At 36.4% G+C, this 15,790-nt stretch overlaps 1 protein-coding gene across 1 annotated transcript in view; it reads right to left on the reverse strand.

Moving 5' to 3' along the window:
• Nucleotides 1-4,139: 4,139 nt before the first annotated feature.
• The window catches only part of vstm2a (V-set and transmembrane domain containing 2A), a 35,498-nt gene continuing 23,847 nt past the window's right edge, over nucleotides 4,140-15,790 (reverse strand). Inside the window, exons 3-5 of the mRNA XM_056738449.1 lie at nucleotides 15,653-15,703; nucleotides 13,415-13,754; nucleotides 4,140-7,266 (exon numbers count right to left, since the gene is read on the reverse strand). Coding sequence (XP_056594427.1) covers nucleotides 7,190-7,266; nucleotides 13,415-13,754; nucleotides 15,653-15,703 — 468 coding nt within the window. The 3' untranslated portion in view covers nucleotides 4,140-7,189. The remainder of the gene's footprint in view (nucleotides 7,267-13,414; nucleotides 13,755-15,652; nucleotides 15,704-15,790) is intronic.

Raw genomic sequence — 15,790 nt, forward strand, 5'->3', positions numbered from 1 at the left:
CAGTTGAGTTTTCTTGGAAGGGGGTTTGAGGGATTTGAAGGAAGAAACTTAAAAATAAGACAGAAGTCCAAAAAGGAAAGTCATTTCAGCCACTGAAGGAGTATTTTGATTAAAAGATTAGAAAGACAAACATTAAATCATTGAAGATTGTGCTTTAAGAAAGTAAATAGGAAGTCCATTTTGATTTTATATTGACTTTATATTAATAAATGATGGAACAAACTTAAGGTGAACTAAAAACACTTTCTCTGACACTTTGATTAGAAAGTGTACGTGAAACAAATAAATATTGGAAAAACATCTGTTGAAACAGAAAAATTAGTACATCTGCTGCACATACTTGTGGTTTACACAGAATTTATGTTAAAATTCAAGCCTAAATTATGTCTCTTAAACCAACATCATTTTTACATTGTACTGTATGTAAAACTTCTAGAATCATTCAAATAATTTTTGTTAATTTGACTAAAAAATGCATCTCTTACTAAAACATCACTCTTTTAAATCTTTAAAAGAACATTAAACACTATCACATATCTCCTTGCTAAAAATAAACTAAACTAAAATAACAATTTCAAAAATGTTTCTAATGCATTTTCTCTCAAAGTATGCTGGGAACTGGAAATCCTCTGCCCAGTTTCAGCAATTCAATTTTAACACAACATACGTAAATCATTCATGTAGTCACAACTTTAATACATTACATTTCTTGATTAAATAAGAAAAATTATGCTTTGTCCCTTTTATAGTTATTTCAAAGCATTTTTTTTTATTTTAAGCAAATGTTAATAATATCCGTAAAATAAAAAAGGAATAATAAATTATTGAAATCATTTGTTTGGAATAGTTATTTCAACTAGCTAAAATGTTGTTAGCAATATTATTTTTTAAGTCATATTATTGAGCTTTCTGCCTTCATTGATCTGACGTCATTCTAACAGCTATTGTCCCTTTACTAAACTTTATTTCAGTGTCATTTATTTTGTTTTTTTCAAAGCGCTGGACAAAATTTGTAAAGTGTATTTTAACCTCTCGTCGAATCCTTGTGATGTTTTCTAACCGTCTTTCCATTCACCCCAGAAGCACAACACTCTCTGCATTGTATCATTGTATATCTCCCCTTTTCCAGACCCGTCACAACCACTGCAGCTTCAGTTTTCCAGTACTTGTAGAAAAACACGCATAGGTGTCAACAAGCCATGTGAAACCTCCGGCAAGGCCGTTTTTGTATCATGCTAAGTGTTGTAAACATTCAGTGTTTTTTTGATGTGTTTGGCAGTGGATGCTGTTTTCTGAAATGCACCACAGGGGAAAATTTGTGTTTGGTTGATCTAAATTGACGTTACACTGCTTCCATTGTCGGCATTGTTTTCCTCCCCTTTTGTATAGAGGAGAATGATCTCATTGTAGACGGAAAGCCACAGTTCATTAACATGAAAGATTTCTAAGGGTGTCATTAAGGGCTCTATATCAACGTCAGCTCAAGTTGATTGTTTTTAATGAGAACAAATACAAATGCGAGTGTCTCATTTGTATGTTTGTTTGAGTGTATGTGTGCATGAGAGGAAAATTATTATTTTTTACAAAAACAAAATATGTTTTTGTCTTACATACTTAGAACACAAAGGACACGTTGAGATGACTCAAGGCCCATGTTCTTAAAGGGATAAGAAAAAATGATCATTCTAAACCTGTTTGATTCTCTTTATTCTTCTTGTTCTATTGACTTCCATTGTAAAGACACAACAACACAGAGACATTTCTCAAAATATCTTCTTATTCCACAGAAGAAAGAATCATATACAGGTGTTCAATGACATTAGATTAAATGTTGACAGATATGTTGACAAGTTCAGCTTTATAAATATAAGTTTGTAATGTATTAAAAGTATGTGTGCATACAATTTATCATATACTAAATACTAGTATTAGTGGTGGGCCGTTAACGCAGTGAGACTATTATCGCGCGTTAAAAAAATTGTCGCCGTTAATCTATTCTCAAAGTTGGGTTGGGAGCTGGGTCTATACTACGCAAGCTATGATGTCTTTCACCTTGATATTTAAGCGCGGATGTATACCAGCTTAACTGCACTGTACGGGGCGAGAACGAGATTTTTCAACTCGCGTGATTCGCGTCATTCGCGGAAGCAGAAGCAGCCTCATCATCTCATAACCAGGGCTTCATTCGCGCGATTCGCGCAGCAAGTAGGTCTATTGGCTCTTTGCATTAACACATACATCACTCGCGCTTGACACGCCATTCGCGTTTGGTCTGAACACAACATAACGTTACTGTGAAATTACCGCATCAAACGTGACGTGCTAACATGGATGCAGCTATGAAGCCGCCGGGTTTGCTTCAGGGAATATTAATTTTTAAGAAGCTTTCCAATAGGAACATCGACAAGACTAACGTTGTTTGCACCTTGTGCAATGCGGAATTGGTTTAAAAAAAAAAACACTTTCTCTCAACAGGTAGTGGTCTAACTTTAGTTGAAACCAGTAACTTTGTATTGAGATCTAATGTATTATGGCTCCTGTATGACATATCGCTTGTTGCTCCCTCACTCTTTGTAAGTCGCTTTGGATAAAAGCGTCTGCTAAATGACTAAATGTAAATGTACTATAGGAGCTCTTCCAGTCTCAAGTACCACCTAAATGGAAATCATCCCTTAGCTAATGCGGAAGTAAACACAAGTTCATCTTATTGAACATAATTTAATTTTCATCACCAATTATCATAGTAGAACAGCTTTCTCAAGCAGTTTGTGATGCATTTTGGAAACAGTAGATGAGCCCCTGGTCTAATGCGCCACCTGGCTTGAGAAACCCGTTCTCAAAGACTTACTTTTAGTCATTATTTGGGTAGCACACATATTCTGAGTGCCTTCGGCAGAATTCAAATGAGCCATTTTAATCTAGATTAATCTAGATTAATTTTGGAATTAATCTAGATTAATCTAGATTAAAAAAATTAATCTATGCCCACCACTAACTAGTATACATACTAAATATTAGGGACACGTTGCTATTTTTGATTGTGTGTGATTGTTCGAGTGTTTAGCTTTCCTGTAGCTCAGTGGTAAGAGCATTGCGTTGGGTATGATCCCAGGGGATTGCACTTACCTATGTATAAATGTATAGGATAATGAAATGTAAGTCGCTTTGGATAAAAGTGTCTGCCAAATGCATAAATGTAAATGTAAATGTTTGGTGGTTTAAAGTGTGATTTAATTCACACATGAAGTTCGAAGCGATGCAAATTTTTAAGAAGCCCAGACATTAGATTTGATAAAGAAAAAAATATAGATTATTTTTATATTGAAGAATTCAATCCTTAATACTGATTTAGCAAGTGATCATTAACACAAAGGATGCATACAAGACTATTAGGTATTTCATACTTTTTTGGAGATCCTGGAACCTAAAATGGATCAAAGAAAACATAGAAATTGTTTTAGGATGCCATCAAAATGATTGCAAAAACCTAGTTGGATTTCAGACAGTCATATGATAACGTATGTTGTGTTCTCCCCAATCTGTTTTGTACTTGCAATATTGATGTGTAAACAACATAACTCAAATAGATGCTTCCAAGTCATTTAAGCAGATTTTCGTTTGTTAAAATGTCTGAACAGCAGCGTGTCATGTCTGTTCTTTCATATACTCAGTCAACTGCCATTTGATCAAATTCATTTTTGGCAGGACGTACTTCACACATCAAATACTTGAAAAAGGATCTGCAGATGATACACTAAAGTGACACTTTATCAACAATGAAAACAAAACAGCCCCGGAAAATTTATACAGCACGCAAATCATAATGAGCATCTCAAAATCTAGACGGCCTGTGAAGTTTATTAAAATCTGTAAATCTTTTTGTTTTATATGAGAAACTTCAGCATGGCTTTGCAGTTTATTGTTAAGTGAGATCGCGTCTTTGTATCTTCAACAGTCCAACAAACAATTAAAAATAATTCCAACAAGATGGAAAGAGGTGCTAAATGTATACATTGTTAAATGATTGTATGAACACATCTGAAGATCTTATTCTGGATAAACACTTGAAATGGAAATCCTGAGATCAGATTTTAAAACGACTCAAACGGCAACACAGAAAGACACGTATATCATTTTTGTACTTTCATTTAATTGTAACTGTAATTCCATACACATATACATTTTCCTTTCTGAGTAAAAAAGGAAAGAATTAGAAATGGAAATAAATCATGCTGCTTGTTCAGTTTACAGTGACTTTACACAGAGGATGTACAAGGCATCAAATATATTGACTCCAAATACCTTAAACTTCATAAACCTATTCATGAAATGAGTTTGTCTCTGTATTTCTGGTGTTACAATAACTGAACTTTCATCATTTCAAATGAGATGGTTATTTATAACATCCGATGGGTAACTACAGGTGTCCAGCGTAAAAATGCAGCTGATGGACCGTGATAAAGTGTTTGGACTATTTACATCGCACATTGTGATTTGGATCACTTGTACGCCCTATTTAAAGTGCTGTTTTTAAGAAAAATGTAGAACAACCTGCTTACATCAAGAAGCCTACACTGTTGTAACTGTTAAGGGGAGCTGCTTTGAAGTCATGTATGCCAATGAATCTATAGACAAGAGGTTCCAGATATGGTGTGTCCCATTTAACTACGCAAAGAAACATTATGGCATATTTTTAGTTAGCCTTTCTATTTTGTTATTTAGGAACCAGGGTGGGATCACAGCCATAACATTGCATTACAATTCATGTAATGTTATTTCAAGCTGCTCCTTAAGTAAATTATATATGAAGTGTATGTGATTGGTTGTCACTCCATATTTAATCATATACACATGTACATCGCAATGCCAACTTTATGTTGGTGCTTAGTGATGATGTGTGTTGATCTTGATGCATATGCCTTGAAATCCAAAACCGAACAAACATTAACAACGCTAGCATGTGTGAGAAAGCATAGATTTGGCATAATACATGGGAGTCTAATGAATTTTGTAAACAGTACCGCAATGTGCCCATCTCAGCTGTCTTTGGTTGAATGATCTAAAAACACAACAAGATCAACACATCGATACAAGAAAAGAATGTCAGATGGGACACAGGTTCCATCAACTGCATATTCAAAGACTTTTCAAAACATCAAATTCTTTCACGATGGCTTGTTCTCAGATAACAGTTTTTTGTACTGTTAACCATTAGCTTAGAAGTTTGGGGAGAAGTGCATAATGGGATATCTTTAGAAATGCATAACTTTAATGCTTTGGTAACCTACACTCTGAAACCGAACAAAATAAAACAAATCAAGTAATGTAAAGAATTCTTAATGTATGTTGTGACACCAATGAACAATAACTGTGCTACTGCCAGCACTGAGACCAGTCTCTTTTTCCTTATTCTGAGTTTGATTTGACTTTTGTGTAATAAGAAAACAATGTTACGAAAGAAACACATATTGAGTTAAGTCAACATAAAAGTACATCTTAGTGCACTCATTTTTTAAGTTACGTTTTGAAGATCTGATTTGGAACAGGTCGAGGATGAATCAATGAAGACAGAATTTACATTTTTGGGTGTACTATTACTTTTTACTAAGAACTACGAATTTCTTAAACAAGTGGCCAGATTTTTTGAGTCCTGCCAATTTATCCAGATATACAGTGTACTTAATTGAAATGAATGACAAATACTTTTTTTCTTTCACATAAATATCATTAGCTTCTGCTTTGTTGAAAAAGAGTTGCGACCCAGCCCTGCTTTTTTATTCTTTTGGGAATAATTTGGATGGTTAATCTGAATATCTTTCAACGACAACTTTAGTTCAGTTTCTCGTAATTATGTTGTAATGATGTTCACTGCTGTTAAAACCTCAGGTGATATTGAATGATTTTAAATTGGATAGAGGGGCTTTGGTACATCAGAACCAATTTTAGCAGTATTTGCAAAGACTCACAGTTGTGATCATCAGCAAATTAATGAAGATCAATTTAGGAAAAGCAACAAATATAAATAAGTTGTTCTTTATCTAAAAAAACACACACAGAGAAAACCAATGATCAGCCATGCCCAACTATTGATTTTTGTCAGCTATAGTGTAAATCCAAGGTTCTGATACAGACGTGATTTTGAGGACAGTAAACACAAAGCGGAATTGACTGATGTTTGGAGTGCTGGAAGGCAATCATCTTCAACATTAAATGCAGGAGTCAGAGATGTTTATAAGGGCACAATCACAACATTCAATAGCGCTGAAGGTCATGCAACAGCTGTAGCGATTTGAAGGTCGAAGGCTCGGGACATTTATTTCAAAAGATTTCTCTGACCCGCCTCTCTTTAAAGACAACAACACAAAATAACAAACTGAAATTGCATGATGTCTTTATCATTATTGTTTGCAATTCAGTTTCCCAGTCGTAGGCTCACGTGAATGAGTTGTGTACGCGCTAACTCAACATGACACGTGGCATGCGAGTGCAAAGTCACTATTCTTTCATGTACAATATAAGTAATATGGCAAAGAAAAAAGGAATATACAGTACTCACATTTATTATGCCAAAAAACGAACAAAGAAAAAAGAAACATACATTTAGGCAAAAACATCTGCATTGATGCTCTGCAGCTGAATGCAGAATAAACACTGAGATTTAGCACATAGTTAAAGTTCAATAAGCGACCCAGACACAATATGTAGCGGTGGTGCTGTCATTTTCTCTTTTTTACAAGGCCGTCTCTGCATATGAATACACTAATGAATGGCAGCTGTACATAATGGAGGGGACTTTAAATCAAACACTTTTTATATACCGTATATCTGTTCATATATTCATATGTTACACAAATATAGACTTTTCCCAACATCGGATGTATTAAATTCACAGCTGGAGATCAACATAAAACAAAAAATATATATATATATGGGTGCAATATCCCATAAGAGTCTGAATCCATTTTTGTCTTCTGTTTGATTCGGAGAGATAAGCACGTGTCCGGTATGGCAGTTTTGTAGGCTTTCCAAACAAAGGTGCTTCTGGTGACGGTCATTCGACTACAGTGGGTGCCGTGTAGTGGTTTGAAATAAGGGACAACTGTGCCATCGGCTCCATCCGAAATGCAGGCAATTTTCTCTTGGCTTTGAAATAAGAGTGATTCAGGGAAAAAGAGTCACTGTCTTGAAACTAAAGCAACGCTCCTCTCACGAGAGCAGACGTTAGCAGGAGAACAGCAAGTCCATTACTCGTGGCTATCCTCGTACCTGTGGGGAAAATTATAGGACATTGATCGTCTCTTTGAAGTTACAGTGGCAAAACGTTAGTCACTTAATCACAGATATGAATACCACAGCCCGGTCCAGACCTTCCATTATAAATGATACATTACCGAGTTAATAACCTAAAGCGAACTGCTTTTTTTATTTTTATTTATGAGCTTTTAATGCTTCCTAACCGTGTAATTGGACGCACGCATCTGACCCCGGTAAACATCGGGTTTGTGTTTGGCTAGTGTTTAAATTAACTGTTTGTATTTTAATATAATTTATGTTAATAATAATTTGTATTATTATTTTACTGTATAACAATAGTAACAAATAAATGATTTGTTGAATTTTGTTGTATGTTCATTTATTATATAAACATTTTGTTGACATTCATTAATTATATAAACATTTTTAGCTTGGTTTCGGCGACTAAATTCGAAATATTGGAGAGACAATATCAGCCAACGGTTCTCTGTTTCTTTTGATTTTATGCAAAAATAATCTACAGACACTCTTTGTAGGTAAATGTGTACAGGAAGTTCAGGTGGGGTCACAAAAGTGCACAGTAACGTTTGTTTATGTTGTTAAGATGAAACTATCTATATAGTTTACTATCTATTATAACTGTACACCATTGCCTTTACACCACTGCTGATATCTAGACTTTAACACGGTACCGTTTTAACCAACACGATCTCACAGAAAGAACTATTTTACAACGTCGCTAACTTTGGCTAATTCGTACGATCTCATTCCAACATTTCAGTACGCATGCTTTCGCACCAGTGACGTAAGGTTAGGGGACAGGGGTAGCGGTGGGGCTTCAGTTTTTGTACCATCAAAACGTTAAAATTCATACAAACATGCTAACTCGTAAAATAGATATGAACTAATGTGAATTTAGGTTATCCCAGTGCGAGTCCAGACTGCGAGTAATTAGTTTTCGAGACAGCGCAAGTATTTTTAACAAGAACTGGTACATGTGCGACCTGTATATTTGGAATTTCTTCTAGTTATTAATTTATGTGGAGAGATTAGAACGCCATCCACCACCAGTGCAGGCTATGTTTGAGTCAACTGAGTGCCAATGCGCGGGTCACTCACGTGTCACTGATGTTTACCGTAGATGCGCACAATCCAGGCCGTCATTGACAAGTTTACACACACACATAATGAACACAATACTTTGAGTCGCTGGTTGCTGTTCCTAATTTCTTGAGCCGAAGGACGAACGATTTGATATTCGAGACGTTTAAGGCCCGATTCACATTTCACGTCCAATACCGCACGGTAAATGTGAGCTGCACTTCAGTCTGCTTTTCCAAAGCACCTGTGCCCGATAAGCATTAAGCACCTTACGTTTTTCCATTAAGTGTGACACTTAAGGGGGGATTTCCCTTTACCAAAGACAATAGGAGAATAACTTAAGTAAGACTTGAGGTATATTTAAGGGCACACTTAAGGAAAAAATACACTGCATGTGCTTTATGCAACGGGGCCCTGGACTCTCCTGGCATATGTCGGTGCAAAGCAACAATGGGGCACGACAGCCGTTGAGACGAGGCGGTATAAACAAAGATATGGATTATAGGCACCGAAAATACCTTGCGAAAAGGCATAAGCCCGCGTCGCACCACGACGAATATGCGCGCGGAAAAGACGCAAAATGTGAATCGAGCCTAAAACGAAACTGACCGCGGAGAAGTTTAGGAAACGTCGTTTATGTTTTTGATTCCTTGAGACAGTGCTGGGTCATTTCAAATCCGTTCACAGCAACAACGAACGACAGGCGAATGTTGTGGTTAACTATCATTTGACGTTATGTTTACGTGTTGTGAACATGAGTAAAGGTGTAATTAATACACAATAAAAAAATCGTAAGAACATAACACGAGGCCTTCCATTTTGCTTTAATATGTAACATTGTGAACAATTAAATAATATACTTTTGGAGAGGCAAAATTTCTGTCGGTTCAAATTAATTCAGATTATAGTCTCTATTGGCAGTGGTAAAAAAAAATAGCTTCTTTGTAGTCATTGCCTCTTTTTAAATAAGCAGAATCAAATATTCTGTCGTGAAGTAACTTATTTGTCAGTATCAGTAATACAGTTATTTTTGGGGAAAATGTGAATAATTGCATTGCAGGCTGATTTAAGGTGCCCCCCTATTTTTTTTGCTTGCGCTCCTATAAGTCAATGGCTACAGTGCTCCTAGTAAAACAAGTTATTCTGGAGCTCTTATGGTGGATGGTGTGTATCAGTAATTCCAATTTACAGACATGTAAGTATATTTAATAAATTGCCCTGTACTTACTTGTACAATAAAAAAAAAGTGATACATTATCTTACCAAAACCTGGAAGCCTTCCGACACCACAAAATGGAAGTTTTCTTGGTTTGCATACCTATTCACAGAAACCTCCCCTTATAAATCAAAACTGAAAACTGTCATCACACCATAAAAATGGATTAATTTACACTGCCTCCCTACTCGCCTTCTTAATGCGTATATTCAAGATATTTTCAAAACAAGCCTCATAATGCTGACAGCTGTGCCTTAGCACTGAATGCATATATCTTGAGGTCGAGTCGAGTTTAGAAACAAAGTGTCTTAAATTCATTAAATTATCATCTTTTAATGGTGCAAAAATAATCAACGGGACACGTGACCCTAGGTAAGTAAGAAAACCTCTCAACCAAGACAATTCAGAGCAAATAAAATAGTTTTCTTGCATGTATTCAGCATGTTTCCAGACACGGCCATGATGCACTATATGACATTTCATTTCTTTTTCATAAAGTCCTATAAATAAACCGGAACGTTTGCACTGGATTTTCTGCTGTTTTGGATTGTTTTTCTCATATATTTCTGGAGCTCCTTTGATCCTTCAAATTATGATACAAGGTCTAAAAACTTCAAAGGAAATCTGATCTGATTCTTATTGCATACCTGCAATAAGGTCTGTGCTACAGAAAGGGCGGAAGCTCACGGATATATGCTGCCCACAAAACCATGAAAACAAGGCAACAAAGAGGAAATGGAAAATGAAATATTCACTAAATCACGGTGACATTTACGGGATTTTTCCGACAGACCGAGCGCGGAGGAGCGGTGGGTGGGGGATGTCTGGGGAGCCTATCTTTTGGCCCGGCTCTACATCTGGGAAGAGAACTGGAGGAGGAGGAGGAAAGCTCGTGACCCTCTGCTCCTCTCTGCCCGATCTCATTTGGCCCGAGGTGATCGAGCCGAACGAAAGCACCCCTGAAACAAGCAATCGCATCGGGCCGCTGCTCGCCGGGAACAATTAATCATTCCTGCCGGCTCTTTTTTCACTCCGAGCCAAAATGCACTGTCGATTATGCATCGCATCTATACATTCATTACCAGTCCCATCTGATTAGCTGTAAGGAAGGTTATGAGTCATGTCACAATGCCATCATCTATAATTACAGCTCACTGATGTTGTCGACTGCAGGTTTTCTAAGGTTGAGAAAACCCAGAAGTACTCGTGTTGAAGTAATGCGTGTTGGAGGTAATTATTGAAAAACTATACACACAGACGCACAATATGACATATTTAAACTGACCTTGACTAATTTTACCTCATATTCAAATTACACCTTACAAGAGTTTACTTGGCATCCAATTTAAATCTGCCTCGGCGATTCATTACATTTTATTCCAGAGTCCTATGAACTTTCTGAAGAAATCATTTATCACATTCCTTTACTTTCTTTACAACCAACCTCATGATGGACCAGACTAATCTCACAGAAATTTGTAATTAATTTACAAGGTGACTGCAGGATATGAATCATACATAAACGTAAGATTAGTTAAAAAGCAACAATGAACCCTCGCCCCTAAAAAAAAAAGCGAATTGTCACTGTCCTTGGATGTCCGAATTTGCAGTTTTTAAAGAAATGGATATAAAACTGTACTTTTTAAATGGTTAAATGCTATGTTTATGTCACGGTTTCCTTCTATTTCTCGCCATGTTTTCTCCAAGGACTTCACTCCCCATAATCCTTCACGCTCCCGCACCTGTGTCTCGTCTGCAATCCCAGCACCTGTCAGCGATCCCCTAATCAGTGAACTATATAGACACGATACGGTGGGGACTGGACTACGTTTCCTGAGAAAGGTCTAATGGTCTTTGCGCATCCAGGCCGAAATTTTCGTTTCTATGCTTTTCTTGGATTTTTTTTTATTTTAAGGCAGGGTGTCAGATTTCTCATACAAATCACCAAAAAAGACACACCCCTACCCTCATCTTTCGTTTTCGTCAGCGCTTGGCTCAACTAATGTCGATCCTGTTGTGCACCTTTCTGCTGATTGGCTACAATGTTGTTTTGGTTCTCGGCCCGACTTTGTCTAAACAAGCATAGTTCGGAAATCGGAAACCCCGCCTTTAAGAAATAGCAGCTTAACCACCTTTTCCAAGTTTGCAGTAAACACAGCTGCCCCTGCTTTTCAAAACACGTATTGGGATTCAAATAACATCTCAACCGGCTTAAATCATCACATATTATAATCGATTTTCGCATATCACATATTATAATCGGTCACTGTGAATCGTTACATCCCTAGTAGAATGTTATTCGGAAAAATGTATAATTTAAAAAGCAATAATGAAGCTATACCTCACCTATACACTTAACTTCACTGGCGTAAAATCAGACCATACTTAAATGTACAAATGAGATGAGATCGTATATATGTGCTATCTCGGAAAATGGTTATGAATTGCCATGAAGTTTGTTCAGATAAAATGTGCATAATGTGGATGCATTAATTAATGTTAACAAATACAAGCTTTTTATAAAGTGTTCCAAAAAAAACCATTTAAGATGCAAACTGATATTCAACAGGCCAGATATGTTCCTGAAATCGTCATCTTTTTTGGATCAGATTTGCCTGTCATTTCAAGCCTGTCGCAAACGTTTAACTAAACTGCATATCAAATTATAATCACAAGTAAATCAGATTTTCCATGTTAATCCCTTGGTACTAATTAACATGATCTAATATTAAATATTGAGGCAATCGAAAGTTTGTTATCCCAAAATGGAACATATTTGCTGTTTTGTGGTCTATTATAATAAGGATGCAATGTCTAGTTCAACGAAATAATGAGTGAAATTATAGCTTTTATTGCCTGTTGAGATGCTTTATAAACTCTATTACCGCAGCCGCTCTAATTTTCATTTTCCAGTTCTACTACAGTTAAAATGAATCTCGCCGAGGAATCTATTATGTAAACAAATGCTCTTTTTATTTATTTTAATTCTCACTTTTATCATTCAAAGGGGCCTTATGACACAGCAAAAATAAATATTATTCTTTGTTTTAGATTTAATGAAATGTGTATACACGATTTAAGGTTCGCTGAATTTTCCACATACAGTGCATGTTTGTATCTCCTCATTGCCCCGCCTATGCAGAAAGCGAGGTGTGCTATGATTGGCCAGTTAACCAGTGCGTAGTGATTGGTGGAATTCTGCAAGCATGTGATGGAAATGTAATGCTTCTTGCCACATTTGGAACATCAGGTTACAAAGCAATTGTATTGACAGGACCGCCCACCTTACTTACGTATACATTTGGGCGGTCTTAGTCAAATCATAACACGAACGTACGTAGATTTGTGGGGGTGTTGTTACACGAGGCGTTTCAGGCAGGTCTGGGTGAGCATTTCCCTTTAGATAGAATGCATCTTTTGTTCCGACACTTTCATTTTTGCTAGTTTACGAGTCTAATACATGCATTGGCAATTTATAACACACCGAAAGACACAGAATAAGACACAGTAAAACACATTTCTGCAGCATAAGACCCCTTTAAATTGTTTTAGTAGTTCCAGTTAGAAAGAAATAAAAAATGAAAGAAATTAAAAGTTTTGCTTTAATTGTTCAATGTCTTTTTAATATCTTTTAAACACATATGTATTAAAATAATTTGAAACATATTCGATATTTGACCAATTGAGTTGAGCTCCAACTCTAATGCACTAAAATTCTATATTATCATATATATATTATCATTTTCAAATATTTTAATGAGGTTTTAATGGGAGACCCTGTCAGGGACGAAAAGACAGAAATAGTCCCTTAGGTGTGGGGACAATAGAATAGGTGTGTCTTACCTGTCCCTGTGCTGTGTTTAATTGTTTTGGAGTTTGACGACTGAGAGGTAGAAGTGGACTGGGACCTCTGGTCTGAGCTCATACCGTTGGTGTCCTGGCCCAAAGCCGAGCTGCTCTTGCGGGGTTTCTTATCAGTCAAGTGCAGTGGCGAGCTTTTCTTAATGGCCCGATTGCGGGGTCGGACTGTGGCGTTGACTGTCAGGTGAGCTTGAGCCTTGTATTCCTTGAGCTCTCCGTAGTTAGCGTCCGTGACGCGACATTCGTACAGGCCCTCGTCGTTCTTGCTGACTCCTGAGATCTGCAGTTTGTGGGAGATGTCATTGCCTTGGACCTTAACTGTCTGTGAAGAGATGGGGAGACAAATCCAGATGAATTCACACTGCTGTGAATGTGTTTTTGCTAAGTGGTTGTTCTGAAATAGCTTGGGAGAATTAATGGAGTTCTTATTTCAGTCAGTTGTGTTTCATTTAATAACAATTTAGTCCATGTTTTCCCTAAAATTGCTTAAGATAATTGATCAACTGCATAAAGAGTATGGAGGTGTGAATTGAATATCGATTTTGGATGTAAAATAATCTAAATTTGGGAAAATTTGATGAGAAACGTTTGAGTTCATATTGAGACTTTATTCGATGCAGGAGAAAGTTTCCATTTGCTCTCTGTTTAATTTTTGTTGATGTCTCTGAGAAATAAGATATTTATATTCTCAATTCTCAACATCAATTGAGGTCCATTTGGGAACAAACACAATATACTTAAAAGTCATGCCATTATGAGAAATATATATGCAAAATGTAATAGTCTGCTATGAATCTACTTACAAGGAATAAAGTCGTAAAACTAGAAGATTAAATGTGTATTAGTGTGTGAATAGAGTAGAAATCATTACACATTATCTTTAGTATGCTGGCACTGAAGCAGTTTAATATATAAATATATTATAATAGTGTTATTATATATTATTCTTAAAATATTTCTCAAAATCATAATTCCACTCAAGTTAAACATTTTAAAAGTACAGTTCACCCCCCAAAAAATGGTGATCTGTTTGGTTACTGATATTCTCCCAAATATCTTTCTCTGTGTTCATCAGAACAAATACATGTATACAGGTTTGAAACTATCTGAGGGTGAGTAAATGATGACAGAAGTACAATTTCTGGGCGAATTTGTCCTTAAAGCGGCCCAGCAATGGTGTTTGATGCATTCTGACTTCTTTACAATGTTAAACGTGATGTCTTCTCATAATTAACATGGTCAACTTATCAAAAAACGAGTTGGGCGTATTAGGTTATATTTCTGTGCTTGATACACTCCCCCAGCGATCGTACAGGTTTCGGAAAGTTTTTTTCGAACACATAAAACTGTTTTGTAACAACTTTTCTTAGTCCCTTATTGGACGATTCTCTCAGAAAAGCACGCTGCACGGCCACAGGAGAGCAGGAGAAGGAGCCTGCGCAGACGTCAGATTCACTTGTAAGCAGGAGACAGAGAGAGAGAGCATACGTTTGTCAAGTTCATGTGTTTGTTTGTTCACTGCATTTGGGTGATGAATGTTGTATAAACGGTAACTGATGTATGGAGCCGTCCCAGCTCAAAAGCTGCCGGACATGAACCGAGTGCAGTGAGTGAAACTGATGTCTGTGTTTTGTTGACAATGTGTGTGTACGTGCTTTGATTCAGCCTACACCTCCCCCCCCCGCATGCGCCGCATGTTTTCAGAAACAATCATAAAGCTGTTTCTATCTTTTATAAATGTGGTCAAACTAAATACTCTTCTTAGATGTGAAATATGCACTACTACTCTATAGGTACTCAAGAATAATATGAGATTGGCAGAAACCCTGTGTGTTATGACCCCTTTAATATTTATATTAAATATAAGCACATTCAGAACATTGAGTCACATTGGAGAAATCATTAATATTATACTTTTAACCACAATTTTACAGTAAGTGTCAGTTGTATTTTTTGAATTTGATATTTTGATATTACACCTTTTCTATATGTTGATCTAAATTTGACTGTTTTGAGGTTGGTACAGCCAATGTATATAGAAATATAATATATCCCATATTTTTCATACACCTTCTTTTTTTACTTGTACTTCACTTCCCTGTATTTACTGTAAAGCTGCTTTGTGAAAACCCTTATAGAATTAAATTGAAATAACTCAATGTTGTATTATATGCATTACATAGATACGACACAAGACAAGGTTATAGATCGTATACTCACACTTATTTTGGTCCCCTCTTCATCTTGGTTTGGGACTGGGATCAGCTCAATCTGGAGGCAAAGAAGAACCAGAATATAAGTAGTTATATGAGATTCCATATGTGAAATCACACAGACAAAACATCATAGCAATTCCTT

This window comes from Triplophysa dalaica, chromosome 23 (genome assembly GCF_015846415.1).
Source record: "Triplophysa dalaica isolate WHDGS20190420 chromosome 23, ASM1584641v1, whole genome shotgun sequence".
Classification (NCBI taxonomy): domain Eukaryota; kingdom Metazoa; phylum Chordata; class Actinopteri; order Cypriniformes; family Nemacheilidae; genus Triplophysa; species Triplophysa dalaica.